Raw genomic sequence first — 17,550 nt, forward strand, 5'->3', positions numbered from 1 at the left:
GTAATCAACATCACAGGTAAATATCAGATGGTGTGTAAACCAAGTGTGAACAACATCACAGGTAAACATCAGATGGTGTGTAAAACCAGTGTAAACAACATCACAGGTAAATATCACAAGAAATGTGTAAACCAAGTGTGAACAACATTACAGGTAAACATCACAGGAAACGTGTAAACCCAATGTGAACAATATCACAGGAAATGTGTAAACCCAGTGTAAACAACATCACAGGTAAATATCACAGGAAATGTATAAACCCAGTGTAAACAACATCACAGGTAAATATCACAAAAAATGTGTAAACCCAGTGTTAACAACATCACAGGTAAATATCACAGAAAATGTGTAAATCCAGTGTAAACAACATCATAGGAAATGTGTAAACCCAGTGTGAACAACATCACAGGTAAATATCACAGGAAATGTGTAAACCCAGTGTAAACAACAACACAGGAAATGTGTAAACCCAGTGTGAACAATACCACAGGAAATGTGTAAACCCAGTGTAAACAATACCACAGGTAAATATCACAGGAAATGTGTAAACCCAGTGTAAACAACATTACTAGTAAATATTACGGGAGATGATGTAAACAACATCAATAGAAGAGGGTGTAAACAAGATCACAGGAGATGTTGTAAACACAATCACAGGTAAATAACACAGTAGATGGTGTAAACACAATCACAGGTAAATTACACAGGAGATGGTTTAAACAAGGTCACCGATAATAACTCAGGAAATGGTGTAAACAAGATTGCAGGTAAGTATCCCAGGAGGGAGTGTAGACATGATCACAGGTAATAACACAGGAAATAGTGCAGACAAGATCACAGGTAAATAATACAGGAGATGTTGTAGACCAGATCACAGGAAAAAGCACAGGAGATGAAGTACACAAGACTGCTGATAAATAGCACAGGCGATGATGTAAACAGGAACACATGTAAATAACACAGAAGATGGTGTAATAAAGATCACAGGTAAGTATCCCAGGAGATGATGCAGACAAGATAATGGGTAAATAACACAGGAGATTGTGCAAACAAGATCACAGCTAAATAAAACAGGACAAGAAGTAGAAATGATCACAACTAAATAACACAGAAGATTATGTTAACCACATCACATGAGGTGGTGTAAACAAGATCATAGGTATCATTAGAATAACACATGACATTGTGTAAACCCAATGAAAATATTACAGGTATATGTTTCAGGAAACGTGAAATCAATGAAAATCAATGAAAACTAAATTACAAGTTACATGTATATGTTGTTTTCATTTTTTACAGCATTGGGTCGATACCTCTGCTGGTGGACTATTAGTCCCCGAGGGTATCATCAGCTCAGTAGTGATTAATAACAAACCTTTCTAAAATTGTCCATTTATAAATTTTAAAATTAGAAACTAAGGTTTCAGCTTCCTCAGGCAAAGTTGACCTTAGATGGATTTGGCTATTTGTTAAGTACTTTTTGGTTATATAGCTCTTCAACTGTTCTTATACATCCTCGGCTTTCAAATATTTGGCTTTGAGAGTTCCTGATGAAAGTAAATCCAGAAAAGCGCTTTGGATGCATGAAATTAATTACTTGTTTTTTTTCATTTTTTTTATGTCACTAATACAAGTTGTAGTTGTTTGTATTTAGTTTGAGCTTTTTATCTCATGTGACAAGCAGTGCTTTGCCCTTTGGAAGAAAGAATTTGTGATTAAAACAAAACATGTCAAATAAAATCTCCCACGTGTTAGAAATAGCAAACCAGTATTTCAATTACAACTCATTATGGACAGCAATTGCAGAACACCTGCACCATTACTAAGTTTGTGAGAAAGATTATACGTCTGAATATCTTTATTTATAATGTGAAGGCCATTGGTGGATTCAGGGATTTGCATAAAGAGGTTCTAGCCAACCTGCAGTTGGAAAATTTTGTAAACGTAGATCATCTTTCGCAAAATTTCTTTTTCCTCCTGTCTTAAAATTTCTTGATTTACCACTTTAAAATAAAATTGGATACCTTTTTTCAATCCAACCAATCAATGTTTTTTATTGCAATGTACGGCTCTATGGTATTTTACATTTGTTAAAGTCAAAGAAGTATCAAGTGATAGTGATAGTATAATCATAAAAAAAGCTAATGAAATATGTATGCAATGGAGTGATTTAGTTTTATGGATGTTTTGTGAAATTTATTGGTTAAAACACATGCACCTTCCAAAATCTATAATTTAGTGTTCATCAAGTCCTTAAATTATGATAGATGTACTGTATATCGGGTATTTTTGGAGTGTGTCTAATTTTCGCTTTGTTTGCGGCAGCTAAAGAAATGCGAACATTTGACCCTGTGTAAATTTCACTGCGTATTCCCAGCTTTATCATTGTTTGAAAGTTTCATACATTACAAACGTATACTGTTGATTGTCGAGTCTTTTGTGTTGTTGTGTTGTTCGGTAGATCACAAGAAAGTGTATACAGCAATCAGTGACAGGTTAAAAGATGTTAATTAGCGATGATTTATTGATTGGTGTCATAACACGAACATTTTGCATCTGATGTGAAATTAAAATCAAAATAAATCACATTTACACAGACATTTGTTAATCTGTAATGATCAAAACCTTCAAGTTTTAGCATGCCCCAATGTCTTTACATATTTTATGTTCCTTGAAAGTTCAGTGAATTATGTGTATTTTCAATTGTAGTACTCATATTTATTTGCAATCGATTACCTGTCAGTCAATCAAGTTTATGTTGTTAACAATACTATACATTATTTTTTTTCGGATGTATTTTCCCATTCAGCGAAAATTATACACAGTGAAAATTTAATCTGCCCATTTTGTCATCAAATCGCCAAAAAAACCCGATATACATATATTTAGGGTTTAAAATTAAAGTCAGAGAAGAGTTATTTCCCCAATGTATAACTTATTTGACTAAAATAGTATTTCCCTTATTTATAACATATCTGCCTAAAATAGTCACAACTCTTAGTCTGTTTTAATGCTTATATTGTTTATTCATATATTATATGATAAGTATAAATAAAGGCAACAGTAGTATACCACTGTTCAATAGTCAGAAGTCAATTTAACTGAAACAAATCCAGGTCACAAACCAAAACAGAGGGAAACACATCAACTATAAGAGGAAAACAACTGAACAACAGAAACACTGAACTGCTACAAAAACAACATACATAGAAACGGACTATTTGATAACAACTGCCATATTCCTGACTTGGTACAGGACATTTTAAGAAAAAATGGTGGGTTGAACCTGGTTTTATGGCTAGCCTCCCCGCTTATATAGCAATGTTAAAAATATCGCTAAAATGACAACATTATGTGACAGGAATACAATACAAATAAAAGCAAGAACACTTCGGACAGAGAAATACATAAATAAATAATATAATAGTTCATTACAACATATAAACCACAGAATAACAACGGACACTTCCCATGTACACCACATGTATATAAAGGTGTTCATTTATGTATATATACAAAACTAAAAAATAATACAAAGTAAAAAATACCACAAATACTACTGCTGGCTTTGTTACAGAAGCAGTAATTTCTTAAAATGTACTTCCCTGTGTGATAAATTACAACTACTTCCCTGTTAATGACCTGCGGCCTGAAAATTTTCCCCGCTGAATGGCTGAAATCTTCTTATTTGTTCTCCCCTTTGGTCAGTGGGACTTTAAAGTACTACATGGTATGATGGATGTCTGTTAAACATACTTAATTCTCATAGTTTGTTAGGGGGGTCCTTATCCAACATGACTTGTTTGTTAGTTTGTAAAAAACTTGGACTAAAGGAATCATTGGATCATTTTACTGGAAATTCTATTTAAAAACATTTAAAAACAAGTCTGACAATTCTTAATCTAATGTTTGGGATAAGAATTTAGTAAGCTGAGTTAATTAGATGAATTGTGATTTGGCTAACTTATCATAGGTGTCAAAATTTGTCTATTTCTTAGAGATAATGGAACATATCAAACCATTTGCACAATTTAAAACTTTAGTAAATGTCTGATGATCAATAATTATGAGGGAGGGGTCTTTTAAAATTATGTAAATTAAGTTTCTGCCCTACCTATAATTTCAAAAATAAATTTAATTTATTTCCACAACATACAGATTTGCATGAGAACTGCCTTTATATGTTTGTGATCCAATGAACAGGAAGCCATCTTTATCAATAGCCAATGACAGTGGCAGACAAATCCCTAGTTCATCCTTTGTATTACAGAATGTTAGATAATTGCCCTGAATGTCCAAAACATGTAATATTGGATTATTTATACATGTATCTGAAACTATAAATGTATTCCTTTTTGTGTAAACCACATCATATGGTTTAAATGGATGACTTCCATTCATAAAAGAGTCGGCATAACCTTTATAAACATTTGTAATTTCATTCTGATCAAGATCTAAGATGAAAACTCTTCCACTACTGTCTCTTGTGTGAATGTCTGCTCTGTCGACAATGGCAATAATGTTTTTGTGAGTAGCAATACTGTTTGGAGCAGCAAAAAGTGGATATGTTCTTTCGTGGTTCCCTTCCTCATTGAGTACAACGATTTGCCCTTGCCTATTATATTCTTTCATACAAACTCCTAGAATGATTTCACGCCTTTCTTCATTTAAATGAATCGTCACTATTCTTCCTGCTGGTACCCTTATATTTTGGGCTTCTATAGGTATTGCTGTTCCAAAGGGTACAACTTTAAGGTTATTTTCCTCTGTTGAGAACAACAGATCTCCTGTGTTGGTGATGGCCACATCGATATACCACACTGGTATGGTTGAAATTTCTTGAAGTGTGTTTCCTGATGTTGAAACATGTTTTAAGATTTTAGTCCGATTGTTGCATAACCATGCTGAATTGTCTGAGCAAGTAATGATTTTAAAAATCCCAGGAAAATTTGTTTTATATTGTTTCACAGCTTGAAATTCCATTTTCTGTTACCAGCTCACTAATTTTTTTTTCAATTTATTTCATGTTCAAGAAAAAGAAAAACTCCATTTTGTAATCTATAATAAGTTTTGGTTTTAACATCCAAGATAGATTATTTTCAAACTAAGCAATGTTTATCACCCATTTAACAAAAAACTACTACTGAGCTAATTCAGTATAATTCATAATTATAGATTTAAACATTGTAACATGATATTTTCATGAAATATTGTTAAATTTAAATGTCGGTTATCTGAAGATTTAAAAAATATTCTTAACACTTACCACAATCATCTTTACAATTTTGAATTATGTGTTTTCCTCTAATGATTCCTGGGGATTTAAATGTCATCTAAAATCTGTGTTATTATGAATTTTTTGGCAACATTTAGAGAGAAAATATTTTAAATCAGCAATAAATATATATATAGATTGTTGGCAGTAAAAAGTATAGATTAAATCATCAGACACACATTTAAAGATAATTTATAGGCATAATAAATATAAGTGAAATATAAATCTTTGGTAAAAGTCTGTGGTAATTTCAGGTATAATTTAGCCATAGTTTAGAAGTTTCATAACAATATTGATCTCTGGCCTGGCTTGATCATAATTAAATATATCTGTAAATAGGTTAATGGGTAGATTAGATATGAACATGTGGCTGCTTTATACTAATTTTTCAGAATCATTTTCCTTTAACAGTCATGTGTACACTATAGTACACCTTTGTCATATTTGCATACTCTAGTACACCTTTGTCATATATACACACTTTAATACACATTTGTATCTGCATCTCCTCCTTAACCTCTGATCATAATTAATGAATCTTTCTCACAATCTTAATAACATGTATTTGGTGCCATTAGGCAACTTCTATATTTTTTTCATAAGAATTTTTTTTTGGGTGTTTCCCTTACCAAAAATGCTGCAACTTCTCCAAAACCCATGTTACAATTTATTGAAATTTTCTCACAATCTTAACCATAAAATTGTATTACTTTGCACCTCCTATTTTGCTTTTTGGTGCGAATTATTTTTGAGACTTCCCATAGCAATTATTGGACTTTGCAAGAGGTTGGGTATCATTTGTGAGCTTTGTTTGCAGTGCCTCTAGTTTTGAATAGCTTTATTCCTCAAACTTAATTTTTTATTGCAATGGTCTATATACCAGTTTTGAGTTTGTCTACCATTGAAGGAAATAAATCGTGTTCTTGTATTTTTTGGTGTCACAAGACAAAGAATAACAGACCAATTGTGATTATTTTCAGGTGTATTTAAGTCAGCTGGGGAAAAATTGAGATCGGTCTTAGCAATGATTTATTGATGATTGGCTGCTAATCCTCAAAAGGACTTTTTGTAATAATATCCGAGAACTTGACATAGATTTGTTATAAAGTAACTTCATGTTGGATTGAATCAAGATACTCAAATCCAAGGAGTTGATTTTATTTAGAACTTTTTTTGGTTGTGTATGTGATTATAAATTGTTCTTCTTATTACAGCCATATTCATGCCATTAGAAGCTTTCATTAAAGAAGTAGAAGATGCAGTAGCTTGTCAAGATGGGTAAGTAGTATTAGAGAAATAATATGGAGTATATGTTGATGTGATAAACAATAGGAACATTACATAAAAACAAAGGATCCAGGCAGCCTAAAGCCAAGACAACAATTAGGTGCAAATTCCTTTATCACATAATAATGAAACTCTTTCCAAATTTGAAAGAGTGAATATTTAATGCATTTCAACCAAGGGATAGAAAAGAAGAATACTATTTTGCGACCTTGGAATAAGTTTCAGAACCCCTCATTTGCTCAGAATCAAACAAAGTTCATGCAGAATATATTTTTTGTGTGTGTTTATTTAAAGAACATTCAGTCAAGTTATTTTTATGAAAGTTCATGCAGAAATGTTCCATTCACCTTGTCTGTCCAACAAGTGTTTTTCTCTACCTTCTTATCAGGGAACTACTGAATAGAATAACTTCATATTTGGTCAGTAGCTAATAATGAGATGTGTGGTTTAAGCACTTTTAAGATTTCTGTCAGACACCAATATCTTGGTTTTTTTAATTTATAGAACATCAAGTTTACAGTCTTTTGTAACCGAGTTCATACAGAATATATTTCTTGGACAAGTTCATGCCACAGTGTCCTCAAGCATAGCTGCTGCTACTAAAGGTAAAAGACATTGTTGTTATATTGTACTTTGTATTTCTTACAAATCAGACTTGATTCATTAATGAGCAGACTATAACAACGATTTCATTACAAATTTTGTAAAAAAGAATTATCAGGTTATAGATACTAGAATGGTATTTGTCTCTGAAACTAACAAACTAAGGTCATTCATTCATTCTTTTCACATTTGTCAAATTATTTTATAGTATGGTATGAAGAAGTTATAACAAACCTTACAGCTATAACTGAGCTCAATCATCTCACATTCACTGACAATCACATTTAAGATTGTAGGTTTAAGGAAGTTGTCTTTTACCTGTTTTAATAGAAAAATATCCACAGAAATTAAAGGGGATATAGGATATATGTCAATAACACAACATAATTAAATCTGATGTCATTCTTCATTTGGCTTTTACACTAAGATTGATTGTTTGTTGGTGTTTGAGGCCACTATCAGCACTCTTAGCTATATCATGTCTGCCAGTGTTTATTGATGAAGAAACCAGAGAACATGGAGTGAAACCCACAACCTTCGGCAGGAAAAATGGCCATCCTAGTCAATTAAGATCATAGTTGAATGCACCTTGCCATATTTTGCATTAAGAACAAACAAAGATCCAAACACAGTGAAGTGATAGTTTAATGCTTCTGAGTTGCCTGTCTTTATTTCCCATCACCACACATTGGTGAGGCGTATACATCATCTATAGTATATGGTAATGGTATTAAACAGTTGGTTTGTTTTAATATGTGCCATGTTGTTAATATATAGACACAAAGAAAGACGGCAATAAGGGCCTTACATGGCCAATAAAATGATTTTTTTTGCAAAATAACATGATTAGAATAGACTGCATGCTAAGTCTTAACTGTCAAGTTTCCAAATGAAAAGTGAATACTCACCACGATTTGAAGGAAGCAAAATGGTATAAATTATATTTTTTCTTTGAAAAATGAAAATAATTGTTTACATTATTATTAAAAAATGTAATAAACTTTAATTTTCGACCAAGATTTGAAAAACTACTTTTTATAACATCAAGAATTTCACTGTAACTCATTTTAACAAGGATTTGTAATACAATTTTTTAATATACTTGAACTTTGTTGATAGTTGATGAAGAAGATGGAAGTAAGTCGGGTCACATGTTGTAGTATTGTTGTCATGTGACTGTGTTGTTTTGATATTGTGATGCTTTCTTGTAATCTCCCCTTCTAATTTGTTTTAATGTGCAAGATATCTTGCCTCTTTCTTAATAACGTATTATTTAACATTATTACCTAATTCTATACAGTTTGAGAAACAAGAATCTTGTTATATCTTTTTTATGCATCACCTATTTTATGAAAATTTTTGATAATATGACATGACATTACTGAATGCATTAAATTTGCATGTTTATTTGTTTGCCTCAACAAAGTTGAAGGAAGAATCCTTGTTGTCCACAGTTTTTTAAGTGTTTCTCTGTTTTTTTCATGTGCACTTCGTATTTTTGCTCATAGCTTTGAAATGGCAGCTTGACAGTTTCAATTTGTATCTACCAAAAACACTGCAGATGTATTGTCTTTATAGGTGAACTGTTTTTTTTTCGAAGAAAACAAATACAACTTTTACCAATATGATAACCATTGTAACTTTGCAAAAAATGAAGCACTAGAATAGGTTGCCCCAAATCCATGTAAACATGCCCACATCTACCATTAAAGACCACAAATTTCTTCCCAATTATTTGAATACATGTATATGTTTACTATTTCATGAAAAGACATATAGCACTTCAAAAAACCTACATATGAAATGACCATAGCCATCATAGCTGTCTTTAATTTAGCTTTCACTATTTCCTTGATAAAACATAATTCAATTATTTAAAAGGGAATTTATTTTCAAAATTTTATATTTCCTCTTGTACCAATGTTTAAGCCTTAAACATAATTTCTATTTTTTACCAAAAATCTTCAAGGGTTTTCACATTATAAGAAAAAATAATCACAATGCTGCTCTTTTCCACTTTGAAAAAGAAAATTGATCTATTGTTTTCCTATCAGAGAAAAATATGTAAAACATATTATCTTCATTAAATGTCACCATGGAAACTTCAACTATATATTTAATTGCTTTTCATCTTCTAAAAAATTATGAAACAAAACACAAATGTGAAATGCTATCTTTTCCCTAGGCCTTCAGATCATTATCTTAGGTAGATATGAGATAATGTTTAATTAATTTGCATGTATATGTTTCTTATGATGTTGCATCTTATATTCATTGACTCTTTTAAGTTTTACATCCCAATTCATATCTCTGATACTAATTTACCTTTTCTTGGTGTAATGATGCATCTTGGGAAGTAAAGAAGCAAGTCCTACAAAAAGTAGCTCTCCTTAACCTATATTTATGTTTCCTTTTTGATGAAGCCTTTATTGCCTTGGTAAGATTTTTCTAGTCCCTTGGGGAAATTCTATAGATATTTTTTTGCTCGTGATCATGCCAAACCCTCTTATATTGTTAATTGTTAAATGTGTAAAAACTGTTCAGTTCCCCACCTTACTTAAACCATATATATTTTGAGCTACCATGACAAGACCCTTTCAAGTTCATCATATTATATTTTGCCCATTGGGGAGGGGGCCATGCGAAACCCCCTCATATCATGAATTGTTAAATATCATATAAATAGTTTAAATAGTTTAGGAATCAATTAACCATATATTTACATATATATTTTAATTTGCCATGACAATACCGTTTTAGTCCTAGTATGTGTTTGTTGGCCCTTTTTCTTACTGGAGTGACTTCTAGAGATGAAGCAGAGACATTGGATTTAGTCCATTAAAACATTTTCACGTAGATTATGTTTCATTTATTTTGAATGGTTGTTATGTACTAGTTCAGATCTCATCAGATAATAAGTCACCTACCATAAAATAACTTGATGTAAGGTTAGGGGATGGGGAGTAGGCAGCCTCCAACAAATATAAGGAAATTATGACTAGAATTTATGTTTTATTGACCTATATTAATTGTACATTTTTAGCTCATCTGGTCCTATGGTTATCATTTATTTTTATTGTTTGCATGAACTGTTATGTTATTTTTGTTGATATGCAGTTTAAAAAAATGGTATGAGACCAAAATAATTATAATTTTATATACAGTATGTTGTTTACAGTTCGAATAAAAAAAAAAGTTTTTGTTTGTAAAAATTGTATACGTTTTTTTTTTACTTTCATTTTGTATGTGGCAAATAGTTTGCTCATAACCATTCCATAAACATTCTTCCTTGTATTGTCTGAATCTATCAGGTTATGATTTAATCATTATACCTTCATTGGCTGGTTCCTTTCCTTGGTATCCATATTTTAATGATTACAAGTGTTGATATTTTTAAATGATTTTGAGTTACTTGGTTTTATCAGTTAATATTACTTGTGAATTACTTTGGGCTATCTAATAATTTTTGAGTTACTTGGGACAAATTATTCTAAAGAAAGATCCAACTTAATTTTTTAATGATATTTTTAAAACTTTTTTCATGGTAGAAAATTTTGAAAACTAACAAAAACAGAAAAAGATCAAATAATATTGGCATATAAAACATATTTTTGAATGGAACCAGAATAGAAAAAAAACAACATATATTTACAAAGCCTGTAAAGGGAATAATCTACAATGTTTTCTGTTTACAAGATATTTTTTTTAATATCTTTAGTAATTAGTCAGAATTGTACACATGCTTTTTCTACCTTTTATGTAAAAAAAAATTAAGATAGCTATGTACATTGATGTATGATATTGGATTATCCAAGATATAAAACTAAGTGTTTTTTTAGCTCACCTGGCCCATAGGGCCAAGTGAGCTTTTCTCATCACTTGGCGTCCGTCGTCCGTAAACTTTTACAAAAATCTTCTCCTCTGAAACTACTGGGCCAAATTTGACCAAACTTGGCCACAATCATCATTGGGGTATCTAGTTTAAAAAATGTGTCCGGTGACCCGGCCAACCAACCAAGATGGCCGCCATGGCTATAAATAGAACATAGGGGTAAAATGTAGATTTTGGCTTATATCTCTGAAACCAAATCATTTAGAGCAAAACTGAAAATTGTTTATCAGGTCAAGATCTATCTGCCCTGAAATTTTCAGATGAATCTGACAACCCGTTGTTGGGTTGCTGCCCCTGAATTGGTAATTTTTAGGAAATTTTGCCGTTTTTGGTTATTATCTTGAATATTATTATAGATAGAGATAAACTGTAAACAGCAATAATGTTCAGCAAAGTAAGATCTACAAATAAGTCAACATGACCAAAATGGTCAGTTGACCCCTTAAGGAGTTATTGCCCTTTATAGTCAAATTTTAACCATTTTTTCGTAAATTTTTGTAATCTTTTACAAAAATCTTCTTCTCTGAAACTACTAAGACAAATTTAACCAAACTTGTCCACAATCATCATTAGGGTATCTAGTTTAAAAAATATGTCCGATGACCCTGCCCGCAAACCAAGATGGCCGACATGGCTAAAAAATAGTACATAGGGTAAAATGCAGTTTTTGGCTCATATCTCTGAAACCAAAGCATTTAGAGCAAATCTGACAAGGATAAAATTGTTCATTAGGTCAAGATCTATCTGCCCTGAAATTTTCAGACCAATCAGGCAACACATTGTTGGGTTGCTACCCCTGAATTGGTAATTTTAAGAAAATTTTGCAGCTTTTGGTTATTATCTTGAATATTATTATAGATAGAGATAAACTGTAAACAGCAATAATGTACAGCAAAGTAAGATCTACAAATAAGTCAACATGACCAAAATTGTCAATTGACCCCTTAAGAAGTTACTGCCCTTTATAGTCAATTTTTTACAATTTTCATAAATTTTGTAAATTTTTGTAAATTTTTACAAAATATTTTCCACTGTAACTACTGGGCCAAGTTCATTATAGATAGAGATAATTGTAAGCAGCAAGAATGTTCAGTAAAGTAAGATCTACAAATACATCACCATCACCAAAACACAATTTTGTCATGAATCCATCTGTTTTCTTTGTTTAATATGCACATAGACCAAGGTGAGCGACACAGGCTCTTTAGAGCCTCTAGTTTTTATTGTAAATATATGACTGTTAAAGGAGAATGCTAATTTGGTTTATCTTCTTTCTGCAGGTTTTGATGCATTGAGACATGTTGTTGATCACAAAACTCAGAAAGATTTAGGAGTGACAAGACCACTTTTAACTGTAAGTATTTTGACATTTGAAACAATGGAACTATTAGTATTTTGACAGTTAAACTATTGAAGAGTACTGCATTTTGTACAGGTAGTTGCAAAATATACAAAGAAATATTTTTCAATGAATATTGCTTGAATTGATGGTTCATTTATGATCTTTATTTTCAAAGGATTCCACATAGATATTTTGAAATCATTATTAATTGGAATTCTGAAAGAAACAAGTAATAAAACAAACAAGCTAATTAAAAACACAGGAAAGTACAAAATATGATACAAACAAAAAAGTAAACAATAAAGCTGAATGAAAACAAAAGCATGATAGATAAATTCATGCAGGTTACTTTGCTAAAGTTGAAATTTTCTGTGATATTTTATTGTCACCAGAATGCAAGACAGAGATTTATTTTTCTGGCAGCAGCAACGTAAACTATTTGTTTTAAGCTTTATATTTCAGAAGGTAGAAGACCTGGATGCTTCATACCTTGTATGTAGATGCATTATGGTTAAGCCACGGCTTAAAAAAACTATAGTTTCATGGATCAGTGATCAAGGTTAAAGTTAAATGATTAGGTTTGTTTCTCAGATAGTATAAGCAATAGGCCAACCATATTTGTTATATGGAATAATTGTTAGATGTGCATTTTGGAAAGGCTAGTTTTATCTGACCTTGACTTCATTTTCATGGTTCATTGGTCAATGTTAGATTTTGTGTTTTGGTCTGTGTCTCGGATACAAAAGCAGCAGGTCAACTTGATTGTAAGGTGAACATGTCTTTTTGGCTGGTATCATCTGACCTTGACCTCATCTGCATGGTTCATTGTTCAATGTTAAGTTTTTGTGTTTTGGTCTTTTTAAGATACTGTTACATTTCACTGAGTGCACTTTTGTTAAAAAAGTACAACTTATATCTACAAATGTACATTGAAAAAGTTAACGTTAAATACAAAGTTATTTAAAATCATGTGCGATGTTGATTTCAGAGTACTGTTACTGTAGACAGAAACATTCAGAAACTACAGGAGCTAATGCAGAGTTTACCAACCTATGGGGACCAGTTTCTTAACATGATATGTAACATACTAAAGGAATATAGAGATACCTGTAACTCAGCTTATAGAGGTAACTGTATAATTTGATTTAATTCTATCAGTCAGGGGCATTACTTAAACAAGTAACTTTTTTTAGTTACTTATATAGGTAATTTTTGTTTTTAAAAATTATAAAATTACTCAATAGAGTTATTTTAAATTTCAGTAGAAAAATGGACTATATGTTGTTTCATGAATTTTTACATCATTTTATATCATAAAATTGAGAATTTATTAGATTTGAAAGAAATATAGACATAAAGGGTTACTTTAAAAATAATGACAAAAATATTACTTGAATTAGTTATTTAATACATCTTTGAAAGAATTAGTAATAACACTTATTTATGGAACAAATATATTTGTTTTGGGTTACAAGTTATAAATAACTTCAAGTCTTAATTAATTCACAAGTTTCTATCTATTTATATCTGTCTATCTTCAAGATTTTCAAGGAAAACTATATTTTAATAGTCCCAAGAGACCAATCTTTGACCCAGAAGCGTGAATATGAAAGATAAGTGCGTCAGAAAGGCAATTAGTGTTTCTTCAGGATTAGATTTTATATTTCATGGGAAAAATAACCAGATCACTGTGAAAAATTGTTAAAGCTAGTAAAATCTGTATAATTGGACACCTATAAAAATAATATTTAGAAAAGTTACCTATATAAGTAATTTTTAAAATAGCCTCATTTTCAACATTACTTGTATAGGTAATTTTAAAAGTTACTTGTTTAAGTAATGCCCCTGACTGTTTATGATGTCTTACTACTGCTGGAATCATATGAGATAATAATGCACAGGTGTAGCTTCAGTGTGTTTACACTACAGAGAAGGTCAGATATGTATAAAAAATCAAAAAATAAGAAGATGTGGTAAGATTGCCAATGAGACAACTCTCCACCAGAGACCAAATTTGAGGTTGATGCAGAGTCAAAGTTACTAATAATACACAGAAATTTGTGCATCAAAAATTGCCGGTCACCACATCAAAAGTCAATGTCGTTAAGTTGGTTTACAGAAGGTTTACAGTATTTGTTAGTGAGACTCATATTTTTGTGTCAGTGTTTGACAATTTGGTGAAATATTTTGATAACAAAATTTGAAATTCTTAATAGCATTATCTGTAAACAATATAAATAATGAATCATTTGTTTGTCAAAAGTAAATTATGATGAACCCTGAAGATTTGTGACAGAATTACAATAATTTTCTGTCACATGTATGGGTTAGATTTGAACATAAAGTTGGTGATCTCCAGAAATTTATTTCATTTGAATGAAAGATAAGGAGAACACTAGCATTACTATTATCTAATCATGTTATTGTAAGTTATTATTTTTCTCAATAGGGATAGTACAAATAGAATCTGATGAAAAGAGAGTCATTAGTGCTACATGGGCTAAAGATGAAGATATCAGTAGATTTCTCAGGTATGTATATTCTGTAAGGTCAGATGTTTGATGGAACATTTTATTATCCCCACTCATAGCTTGTATACAGTTTATACCTGTTTGAGATGTCTTGTCAGTCTGTCTGTTTGTCCTATGAAATATTGCTTACAATTTTATCAGTAATTATAAATCAGAGTTTCCTGACATTTGGTATCAAACTTCATGATAACTGCATACTTAAATTTTCTTAACCCTAAATGGCCATGTATGAAATTTTAATCAAATTATCCCTAGGAGCTACAAATCAGAGTACATTGAAATCTGGTATCAAGCTTCGTGTGAGCATGTTATACCGTGTTATGCCTATTTAATCCATTGCTCATCAACTTCCTCCTTACCCAATACTTATAGAGGGTATCATGAGTGGATGATAGCTCACAGCTGAACTTTTAATCTTTTATGAATTTGAAATCTAAGTTAACTAAACAGCAGTCAAAGTTTTATGAAGTCATTGATAGGTATTGGTCTTGTTCAGTTTACATCATAAAAGTTATTTTGCCTTCAATAACTGCAGGTTAAATTGAGATTATGACAGGAATTTTGTAACCTTTCTAAGTAGTATTACAGTATTAACCACATGTTTTTTGTCTTTGATTCTACACTTGAATTTGAATTACAGATCCTTACCAAGTTGGAGAAGTTTACAGATGTCAGAGAGACAGGACTTGAGTAAAAAACTTTGTTCTGAGGAGGAAATCAGGACCCTGAACTCTAAAGAAGCGTTAATATTGATCAGTAATTTATCATCAGAGGCCATTATTCCACAGCAGGAAATTATTACAGATGTTACACAAATGAGGACCATAGCTAATGTTCATGAAAGTCTGGTATGTAATTGTATTACGGTATGTAGGCCATGAAAAGTAAATCTTAGATTCTCATCTAATAGGGAACACCGAAAAGATTGATTGAATAATAATACTATTGTTTACTGTTTCTAATATTTAATAATAATTCACTCAATGGAAATCAATAAATGATAATCATCTGAGAAAAGAAAATGTTAATAAATTAACAGTACTTTTTATGCCCCCGCCATAGTGGATGGGGTATTAAGTTTTACCCTTGTCCGTCCGTACGTCCCAAAATTAGTTTCCGTTCTCTAATTTTAGTTTGCCTCAACCAAATGTTATGAAACATATACACAATGCTTATTACCACAAAACACAGATCAAGTTTGAATTTTGGTGGCATCACTTTTACCATTCTATAGTTATGCCCTTTACAAATGGAAAAATTGCTGAAATTTTCATTTCCGTTCTCTCACTTACGTTTGCCTCAACCAAATGTTATGAAACTTATACACAATGCTTATTACCACAAAACAAACGTCAAGTTTGAATTTTGGTGACGTCACTTGTACCGTTCTAGAGTTATGCCCCTTTACAAATGCAAAAATTACTGAATTTTTGGTTTCTGTTCTCTTACTTTAGTTTGCCTCAACAAAATGTTATGAAACTTATATACAATGCTTGTTACCACAAAACACAAATCAAGTTTCAAATTTGGTGGCGTCACTTTTACCATTCTAGAGTTATGCCACTTTACAAATGGAAAAATTGCTGAATTTTTCGTTTCTGTTCTCTAACTTTAGTTCGCCTCAACCAAATGTTATGAAACTTTTACACAATGCTTATTACCACAAAACTCAGATCAAGTTTGAATTTTGGTGGTGTCACTGTTACCGTTCTAGAGTTATGCCCCTTTACAAATGGAAAAATTCCTGAAATATTTGTTTCTGTTCTCTAACTTTAGTTTGCCTCAACCAAATGTTATGAAACATATGCACAATGCTTATTACCACAAAACTCAAATCAAGTACAAATTTGGGTTGTCACTTTAACAGTTCTTGAGTTATATCCCTTTATAACGTTATATGCAAGCGGGGGCATCATCTGTGTCCCATGGACACATTCCCCATTTATTTTGTTACTATTTTAGAAAATAACAGGATAATTATCAATATGCAACAGCACTATTTTGTTTGATATGATCTGTATCAAGATAGTCAACAAATGAAGTACATTAGGAGCAAAAAGAAAGAGCAATGACACATGTTGACATCCACCAATAAATATCATTTTGAAAATTTCTTTTGAACAGGAATGGTTTGCTGGAAGATTGAGACAGTTTTGCCAGTTACTATCAGCCAGATCACCCACCTCCATGAGTTCAATAGAATTATCCACCAGGGTAAGTAAAGTATTTACTGGTACTATTATATGTTTATCATTGCTCTATCATATGTTATGATATCAAATGCTCCTTGCTCATGGCGAAAAATTATTATTCTCATTTAATGTTTTTCAAGCATTCATTAGAATCCAAATAAAGGAGCAATGTCCCCAAAATGCTCTGTCCTGATGTATATGGCACAGAGGGGGAGGTTTATGTCCATGTAAAACTGGTTTAACCCAACATTTTGTGCCTGTACCAAGTTTAGCTTTCTGGATCGTTAGTTGTTTGTTGTTATTTGTCTTTGTTTGTATATATAAAAATAAGAAGATGTGGTATGCTTGCCAATGAGACAACTCTCCACAAGAGACCAAATTACACAGAAATTAACAACTATAGGTCACTGTACGGCCTTCAACAACGA

General features: G+C 31.4%; 1 protein-coding gene across 9 annotated transcripts in view; it reads left to right on the forward strand.

Annotated features, from left to right (window-relative positions):
- Nucleotides 1-17,550, forward strand: part of LOC127735722 (exocyst complex component 4-like) — a 58,448-nt gene that overhangs the window by 31,246 nt on the left and 9,652 nt on the right. For 5 of the 9 annotated variants that reach the window (XM_052245991.1, XM_052245995.1, XM_052245998.1 and 2 more), the window contains 8 exons: nt 6,490-6,553; nt 7,067-7,167; nt 8,285-8,302; nt 12,338-12,411; nt 13,388-13,526; nt 14,849-14,930; nt 15,571-15,778; nt 17,055-17,144. In XM_052245991.1, coding sequence (XP_052101951.1) covers nt 6,490-6,553; nt 7,067-7,167; nt 8,285-8,302; nt 12,338-12,411; nt 13,388-13,526; nt 14,849-14,930; nt 15,571-15,778; nt 17,055-17,144 — 776 coding nt within the window. Of the gene's footprint in view, nt 1-16; nt 107-6,489; nt 6,554-7,066; nt 7,168-8,284; nt 8,303-12,337; nt 12,412-13,387; nt 13,527-14,848; nt 14,931-15,570; nt 15,779-17,054; nt 17,145-17,550 lie in introns of all 9 variants that reach the window. The other 4 variants (XM_052245993.1, XM_052245996.1, XM_052245992.1 and 1 more) reach the window with 3 other exon arrangements.

The sequence above is a fragment of the Mytilus californianus genome, unplaced genomic scaffold (assembly GCF_021869535.1).
Source record: "Mytilus californianus isolate M0D057914Y unplaced genomic scaffold, xbMytCali1.0.p SCAF_3, whole genome shotgun sequence".
NCBI classification, from domain to species: Eukaryota; Metazoa; Mollusca; class Bivalvia; order Mytilida; family Mytilidae; genus Mytilus; species Mytilus californianus.